A 9819-nucleotide genomic window follows, 5' to 3' on the forward strand; every position below is an offset into this window, starting at 1 on the left:
TAAAATTAAGGTGCAAATTGAAGTATTTTATTTATGGTAGACAATAATTTATTTTGTTATTACTATTTTTATTTTGGTAATTTAAAGTATTACTTCACTTTAAGTATGGGGGATTTACGCAGTGCATTATATTAGATATCATTTTTGGGATTCAACTGCGTTAAGTAAGTCATTCAAACGTATGACCATTTCCATGAGAGGTAGTCGTAACTGACTAATTTCTCATGATTTTTGAATAGTTCACTTAGCACTCATTGCATCGGGTGATGCTCACAGGGGTGAAGAAGTGGGATTGAAACTAGTGAAATGTGGAGAACGAATCACATAGCATCAATCATCACTTCCGGGGCTTGCACCCGGTAACCAGGACTTCCCAGGAGGTCACCCATCCCAAAACTCCTCTGGCTCAAGCGCGCTTAACTGTGGAGTTTTTCCCCACAATCAAGCCCACTTAGCTTGCTACCCCATTTGCAAAACCTTAGCAAGTATTGTGCCTCATGAACCATTCAAGTAGAGATCCCTTGACTCTTTTTGAATTTAAGTATGGGGGATTTACGCAGTGCATTATATTAGATATCATTTTTGGGATTCAACTGCGTTAAGTAAGTCATTCAAACGTATGACCATTTCCATGAGAGGTAGTCGTAACTGACTAATTTCTCATGATTTTTGAATAGTTCACTTAGCACTCATTGCATCGGGTGCTCACAGGGGTGAAGAAGTGGGATTGAAACTAGTGAAATGTGGAGAACGAATCACATAGCATCAATCATCACTTCCGGGGCTTGCACCCGGTAACCAGGACTTCCCAGGAGGTCACCCATCCCAGAACTCCTCTGGCTCAAGCGCGCTTAACTGTGGAGTTTTTCCCCACAATCAAGCCCACTTAGCTTGCTACCCCATTTGCAAAACCTTAGCAAGTATTGTGCCTCATGAACCATTCAAGTAGAGATCCCTTGACTCTTTTTGAATTTAAGTATGGGGGATTTACGCAGTGCATTATATTAGATATCATTTTTGGGATTCAACTGCGTTAAGTAAGTCATTCAAACGTATGACCATTTCCATGAGAGGTAGTCGTAACTGACTAATTTCTCATGATTTTTAAATAGTTCACTTAGCACTCATTGCATCGGGTGATGCTCACAGGGGTGAAGTATTACTTCACTATTTTTAAATGTAACCTGACATGATAACATCTCTCCCATAGGCGGTTGTAGATACATTGATATATATTCACATTAAAAAAATCTAATAGTATTCACTGAAAACAATGCAAACAGTTAATTCAATCACACTTAAACTAATGCAATCCAATAGTACTCATTGAAATCAATCAATCAATGACTTATTTTACATTGTTTATAATGTATTATTTATAAGATATAAATTAATGAGTTTAGATAAGATTTAGTTTTTATTAGATTGTAACCATATGCGTATTAAAGTAATGCGGTGCATGAACTAAATATTAACATCCATTTCAAAGTGGCTAGCCTTTATCAAGTGTTACATACCCAAATTATATTAATTAATAAAATTTAACTTTTAATTTACAAATTATATATTTTAAATTTTTTGTCCAAACTTAAAAAATAAATATAATAGCATTTGAAGTACAACAATTCAATAACCAAATATGTAGCCTCAAAAATTCAATTCAGAGTTTTTCTTTTAATTTTTAAATATATTCAAATCAGGTTTTTCCTTTTGATTTTAAACATTGCCTTTTTAAACATATTTTTGCCCGAACTTTGATGTATTTTACCATGATGTTTCTCCTTCAGGGTTTATTTATGAGAATACTCATTTTCTTCTTACCACTCATGAGTTCATTTTCATGTATTTCACTTTAATTGGTCAAGCGACACTTTCACCAATTGTATTTTTTGTCGTGCTCTTTGTTCTTCAATATTATGCTTTGTTCTAAATTCCATTATGCCCCTATATAAAAAAATTAAATGCAATCCATCGATATATATATATATATATATATATATATATATATATATATATATATATATATATATATATATATTCAAATAAAAATAATCTAATAGTATTCACTAAAATCAATGCAATCAATGACTTATTTTACATTACATTCAAAATATTTCAATGGAATAATAGCCTATATGTGTACACATCTATTTTTATGGAAAATTTGAATTCTTATGCGGTACGTTAATAATTAAATCTTATCCCTCAATCTAACATTGATTGAGTTTATGGTCAACATCTCTAGACACATCATTATAACTTGTTACAAATTTTTCCAACCATTATTTGGAATTTTGAACTACTCAAAATTTATAAAAAATTCTACCCAAAGTGTATACATTTGCTTTGTTTTAAACTATAACCAATCTCTCTAAAATTAAACGGTAATAGGATGAATTACAAAGTAATGGGTCAAATTAAAAGGTAAACATAATTTTAAAATGAAAAATAAACCAAGTGCAATACTTGACCTAAAACCTAAACTTGGAAAAATATAAACTTACCTGGTTATTATAGGGACTTACCCAGTTATTACATAGTCTGTGCAATTGAATCAAAATGCACATTGTTATCTTTACCCTCCCTTTAATAAGTCAATCTAATACCTAATATTCTTTTCTTTTGGATCAATAAGCGAACCTAATACCTAATATTCTTTAATCTCTTAGACATGGTGTATATGTGTTTTTCTTTCAATATTATACGACAAATATTTATTATTATTATTTTTTAATTTTAAAGTAACATTATGCACAACATCTCTTAAAGTAACATTACGCACAACATCTCCCTCATATATCTATATATATATATATATATATATATATATATAATTTTATTAATGTAACGCTATGTGACAACATCTCCCTTATGTACTGGGTTGTAGAGTGTCTCTCGAAGTAATAATACAATCCATGTGGGTTTATTCCATTCCATAAGAACCAACCTTAATGACCACATACCATTAAATAAATAAATAAAATTGATAGCATTTAATATATTGAACAATAGAAACCACTTAATAAAAGTACAATTGTAAGACACTTAGGCTTGGGAGTGCATCTATTGCATGAGTGCACTTGGGCATATCATGGATGGAAACTTTGGTTTGGTTAGTTGCACTTGTTTTGGGGTTTACCTTAGTATTCTATAGGTGACACACCATCACATGTTTGAGTGATTGCATGGTATGGATGGACCCATGGGTGAGCGAGCAATGTGGTCACATGCCATTGCAATAAGTAGACAAGATCAGGTACCATGATGGGTTATGTCATAAATGGGGCATGTCACATGACATAAGTGAATATGTATCGATGAGCATGGAGTAAAATTCACGCCACACCCTTTGGCATGATGAGAAGACACATGAAAGCATACATGGGTTGGTCAACATGACATTATGTCACACAATGTCAAAATGTTGGGTTTCCATCGTGCAACGTGTGGGTGGAACAATCATCAAACATGTTGGAACGAAGGCATGGTGGGTAGGGGGAACATCAGCTTGAAGTGCATAGAATGAAACAAGGAACGTCATCTTACATAACATTCTCCAACAACCTTCTAGGGCATTCCAGTCACCTACTAGGGAATATCCGTACCCCCATGACCTTCTATAACTTGGATTTCAACCAATTATATCATTTGTTTTACTTTCAATAATGCCTCCAACCACTAGTTTTGAGGAAATTCCATTTTTTTTTTATTCCTTGTATGGGTCTTATGTATGTTTGAATGTATCCTAAAATGCATTAACTCATATATGTGCATACGTTTGCTCAATTAAAAACCTTAAATTGGAATTCACATGCAATTCACAAAAAGACACGGACTACTGTGGCTTAAAATAAATACTCATAGAAAGTAAATACTTATGTTTTATTATCACCAACCAAATATAGAATCTAGATTTTCCTCCCAACCATAGATCACACTACTCATTTTCTCAAAAAAGTAGGCCACCCCCAAGCTGGAGCTTTGACTTCATAGGGAAACAATTTACCCAAAACCAATTACATGATGGGTACCATAATTAAGTAGGGCATGTTATCACTCTAGGAAACTCTCTTATGGTTGCAGCTCGGAGATGCCTGGTAACATATAATCTTCAATATTGTTCTCTGAACTATTGGAATAAATAATGTTTTTGATCAAGCCAGATAACCACTTTGACTCTGTTATTACTCAAGACATGCATGAACACCCTCAGCTTATAAGGCTTTAGACCACCAATGCTCAATAGTTTATAGTTTAAGTGAATGAATGGAGAATATTAACCATACTAGCAGATACATACATAAACAAATGATGGCCAGCTATAGGAAGTAAATGAAACTTGCAAATCTAATACATCAACGTAGAGATAAGAAGATAGTTATCTGGCATTAGACACAAAAGAAACCTGAACAGCCTATTCAAGTGCAAGCTTAGAACAGAAGAGAAATTGGGGTATTGAACATATGACAGCAAAAGAAGCTTGTATTACTGATGAATGAAGATGAGAAGCTCGAGTAGCAAAGTCTCTATAGACTCCAGAAGTTGAACCCTAATTACATCTTACTTTCAGCTATTTATAGCTCTTTACAATGCTCTTGAGCTTTTTAGGGCTTGAGGTGTCTTAATCTATCCCCATTGTCTTTAACTGTCTGATGGCATATAAGGACATAATTCTCTTTCCATCATGAAAACAGTAACTAATTCTGGTACAGCGCTACCCCGTTAGGTGGCTGGCTTGATTGTGCCAGTGAGGTTCCATGACTGTTTAATTCTGTTTGTTTGTATCGTGATGTGTCCTTCCTCGTTTGGTCATACGTTTTGTTAATTTAGTTCAGCAGCCTGACTATCACAATACTGACAGAGTCAACCACCTTCCTCCTCGAGTAATTGGTAGGAGTAGAGTATGAAGTGCATGGGTGGCTAGATGTGCTAATTAGAAAGAACAGAAAAATGGCGAGTGGCGGAGGATAGGCAGGTAACTGTTGGATGAATTAAATTGGATGGACATAGTAATGACAGGGTGACGAAGGACAAGCGAGAGCAGTCATGAACGAGGGCCACTGGATCAAAAGAAATGGACGAAGGGGATCAATTGCATGAGGCTTGCGGTCTTTGGCAGGAGTGGAAAAGTTCGAACCGTTGGATCTCGGTGGACAGCTCAAATGGCTATCAGGTAGAGGAGGTGCTCGGACAATAGCGCCCGGGGGGGTGGTTTGGTTTGGGTGGTCACAGTTTTTTATAGGGCAGTAAGCGGTAAAGGGTGGAGTCTGCCCGATGCTACTCATTGCAAGCCACGTAACAGAGGAGGAGAGAGAGAACCCGCCTTTATTGGGCGGGTACTCCTCTTGCTAGTTGCCCACGGGATAAGAGCGACAACCATTAGATCTAGCAAGAGTGATCTAACAGCAGGGATCGATCGAGCATGTCTCGTCAATCGGGTGAAATGTGGGCTGTTAGATTGGTGGGAGGGATCGACGTCGGAGGGACATGAAGGTATAGGATGTTTCTCGGGCAATGTGTGGAGAGCGCGTATGATGGAAGGGTAAGGTTTTTTGGGGGTTTTTGGGTTAAGTTATTCAAGGTAAGGTGGAAGAGGGTTTTGTTATGAAGTGAGTGTCGGATTAAGATATGAGCAGAATAGAATGTAAGTGGAAGAGTGGGGAGGGTGGAGTGATGGCCCGTGTGGGGCCCCTTTAGGACAACAAATCAGACCATCTTCTTCCTTTAATCTTAAAACTAGCAGCGCTGCACCTCAGGACTAACACTGGCTCCTTCTGGGGATGAAAGTCTCCCTGTGAGGTTTCAAGAACTGTAGACCACTGCCTTTCCAGTAAAACCAAGATCAAATCTTCCTCCTAATGTTCCATTGGGCATGGAGTCAATTTTGCATAAAAATAAAAACTGAGACAAAAACATATTTACAATGCTAAGGCCTTTACAACCCTAACCGAAATAAAGCTTTAGAAATCGCCCATTGATTGGGCCATCGAAAACACTTTCCCCCTCTAGATTGTGAAGGACGAAGGTGTTGTTTGTGTGAGCCTGAGAAATGACAAAAGGTCCTGTCCACAAGGCGTCAAATTTGCCATGATTTCCCTTCTTTTCCTTGAACGTGTCCCATTTGAGGACCCAGTCACCAACCTGAAAACTTTCCATCTTTGCCTTTTTATCAAATACTTCCTTGATCTTCTTTTGATGAATTGCTGACTTCTCAATTAGTTGTTCCCTGATCTGTTGGACTTCAACCAAGTCACTCATCCTCCTTTCCATGTCATCTCCTTCATCCAACTCCTCTTGCAAGAAATTGGCCACAGGGAGGGTCAATTGGATAGGAAAAGTAGCCTCGGTACCATACACCATCTTGAATGGAGAGTTCCCTATGGATTTCTTAGTGGTAACTCTGTCAGCCCACAATGCAAACTTCAGCTTGGAATCCCAGCTCCTTTTGTTGTCTTCCAGCAGTTTTTTAATTATCTTACCAGGCTCTTATTTGATGATTCTGCCAAGCCATTTCCTGGAGGATAGAATGAGGTAGAATGCACCAATTGAATGCCCATTGATTCACACATGTCCACCAATTCCTTCGCTCTGAAAGCTACTACATTATCAGTGACCAGCTTGGTTGGGCAACCAATTCTAGTGAAAATATTCACGGTTAGGAACTTCATGACAACCTGGTGATCAACCTTCTTAGTAGGTACAACTTTAATCTATTTGGTAAAATAATCAGTGGCTACTAAAATCCACCTGTGCTAGCCACTGGAATGTGGATTAATTTCCCCTATGAAGTCTAAACCCCACTACTGGAAGGGACCATTGGTGTGTATGGGCTTCAAGGGCAGAGATTTCAGATGTTGTCTTCCTGTAAACCTCTAACATTTGTCACAAGATTTCACAAATGAAAACACATCAGAGAATAGAGCAGGCCAATAATACCCAACCCTCAAGATCTTGTGGGCCATGGTTTTCCAATAATGATGCCCTCCACATATGCCAGAATGAAATTGGTGCATAACTTCCATAGATTGTTCTTTGTCTAGACATCTCAAGAGGATTCCAGATGGGTCCCTCCAATAAACCAGGTTCTTATTAATACAAAACTTAGCTGATCTGAGCTTAATGGTCCTGGCCTATCCCGAGCTAAGCCCTGGAGTGACTTCTAGCTTCAATAAGAAATGGACTATACTGGAATACCACTCACAAGTGGCCAAATTCATAGCCAAAGACTAGTTTTGTTCGTGCTTTCCTGTTGCTTCCTTTGTTTGTTCTCCATCTGAATTTAAGCTCATGCAATTTATGTCCAGTAGACTGCAATTTTCCTCAGCCATAAGCTTAGCCAAGCCTTGGCCTTTGACAAGCTTGGTGGGCTTCACCTCTATATCGAATTCTATAAGTTTTGCAATCCATTTGGGTCTTCTTCGATTAACATCTGGCTGGGTCAGGACATCCTTTACTGAAGCTGAATGAACATAGGCAACCACCTTGGAGTGGAGAATGTAAATTTGCAATGCCTTTAAAGACTTTATAAGAGCATATGCCTGTTTTTCAATAAGCTCATACCTTAATTCAGCGTCCCTCAATGTTTTGGTGAAGAAGGCCACTGGGTGCTCTACATCTTCACCATTTTTCTGCAACAAAAATGCTGCAAGTGTATCAGAAGAGGCAAAAGAGAAGATATAAAATTCCTTGGTGTAGTCTGGGCCGATTAAAGTGGGAGCTTCCATGATAGCTCTTTTGATGGTTTCGAAAGATTTTCTTGCAGCCTCTGTCTATTTTATCTCTAACCCCTTCTTTAGCATGGAAGTGATGTGCATCACTAGCTCTGAAAAGTTTGGAATAAATCTCCTCACAAAGTTAATTCTACCCAGAAAGGATTGAATGTCCCTTTTTGACCTTGGGATGGATAATGTCTGTATTGCTTGAACTCTTTCTGGATCAATTTTGACACCTGCAACAGAAACAATATGCCCTAACAGTTTTCCTTCTTCAAGAGCAAACTGTGACTTCCTTGCATTTACTGAAATTCCAAACCTTCTACACTTTAGGAACACCTTCCTCAAATGTTGTAAATGATCCTTGTGACTACTGGAGAAAACTATTATGTCATCAAGATAAATGAAGACAAACTTGTCGTTCTCTACCACGAAGGCTATGTCCACGGCTCTCTAAAAAGGAGCCCCAACATTCATCAGTCCAAAAGGCATCTTAGAGTACATATGCAGTCTTTTCTTGGTCTTCTAGGTGTACGACAATCTGATTGTAACCTGAAAATCCATCTAAAAAAGACATGACTCTAGCCCCTCAAACTTTTTGCAACAAATGTTCCATCTTGGGCAGGGGGTAGTTCTCTTTTTTAGAGCACTTGTTCAGATTCCTAAAATCAACACAAAGCCTCATTTCTCCATTCTTCTTCCTCACTATCACAAGATTAGCTATCCACTTTGAGTACCTTAGGGGAACTATGATTTTGGCATTTAGCAACTTCTTGATCTCCTTTTCAATCAAAGGTAACAAGAGAGGGTTAATCGACCTCAATTTCTGCTTGAAGAGGATGGTGTTCTTCTCCAGTGGAATCTTATGTTGAATAATGCTAGTGTTATAGGTTCTAAGGTCGCTGTATTCCCAAGCGAAGACATCAGAAAATTGTTTCATCAGGGTGCAATACTCAGAGCTTTGGACAGACGACAAGTGAGTGGACAAAGTGATATATTTTGAATGGGCTGGACTCCCTATATTATGTTCATGAACTGTAGACTTACTTTCTTTTTTAGCAGGTTTATAATGTACATCGTTATGGTCAAACAACCTCTCTAAGGGCACCAACCCTTTGGGTATATGATTACTAGGTAGTTGCACAATGCTATCCTGCCCAATTTTGTCTCTCAGCCTGGACTAGTTACATTCCTCAATGGCTTCATTCTCTTGGTCAATTTGCATTTCAGAGAATTCATCAATGACCTGTACAAAGCTATTGACTTCATCATCATCTTCAAAAACTTTCTAGTACTTGAAATTTTCAGGAAAAGACGGTCTATATTTCACTTGGACTTCGTAAGTCAACTTAGGAGGAAAAGGAGGGATAAAAGTGCTAGTAGACATAACAAGGGAATCAGCAAGCTGATTCTTAGCTCTAGGGATGTACGAAATACTAAAGCTATTGAAAGAATCTTTGAGCTTCCATACCTCATCTCTATATGCCTTCAGCCTGGGGTGCTTTTCTTGGAATGTCTTGTTCACCTGTTGAATAATAAGGTCTGCATCTCCAAACACTTTCAGATCTTTGATGCCCATTTCTTTAGCAGCGTTTAAGCCTAACATCAAGGCTTCGTATTTTGCTATGTTATTGGTGATCTGAAAAGTTAGCTTGAAAGATAAACGTATGCATTCTTGTGTGGGAGATACAAGAACTACACCTTCTCCTACAGCTTCCTTAGAGCAAGCTCCATCAAAGAACATATCCCAGATTTTTGGGCTTCCTTCCTCTGTGATATGGCAAACCAGCTTTCTAAGCTGCATGGAGGCCAACTGGGATTCTTCTACCTGGAGGATACAGGCCCAAAAATGAGTATCAACAGCAGATATGGGATGATTAGCAGGATTCCTTTCATCGATAATGATATAAGCTAACTGAGCCTCTCTGTACAATCTCCTACTTTCACCTCCAAAGACTGGGACAGTGGCATAGGACAGGTCATTCTGCAATGTCCCACCTAATCTCTTAATCCATCCTCTGGAAAGTAGCATGCCAAACTTGGGGGAACATCTGCTACCACAATATCCATCATCATGCTCTTCATGGGCAGCTGAGACAAGGTGATG

General features: G+C 38.1%; 1 protein-coding gene across 1 annotated transcript; it reads right to left on the minus strand.

The window, feature by feature from the left end:
* Nucleotides 1–5943: 5943 nt before the first annotated feature.
* On the minus strand, nt 5944–6360 carry LOC149160874 (uncharacterized). Its single transcript, XM_089434727.1, has one exon. It carries the CDS (start codon nt 6358–6360, stop codon nt 5944–5946), a length of 417 nt encoding a protein of 138 aa, XP_089290853.1.
* Between the last annotated feature and the right edge of the window lie 3459 nt (nt 6361–9819).

Source organism: Pinus tabuliformis, chromosome 5_2 (genome assembly GCF_031772625.1).
Source record: "Pinus tabuliformis cultivar Carrire ecotype Pingquan chromosome 5_2, CPIR1, whole genome shotgun sequence".
Taxonomy (NCBI): Eukaryota; Viridiplantae; Streptophyta; class Pinopsida; order Pinales; family Pinaceae; genus Pinus; species Pinus tabuliformis.

Bases quoted from the DNA above. Each gene is read 5' to 3' on its own strand.
- LOC149160874 (XM_089434727.1), bottom strand. From the start codon at position 6,360: ATGGTGTATGGTACCGAGGCTACTTTTCCTATCCAATTGACCCTCCCT.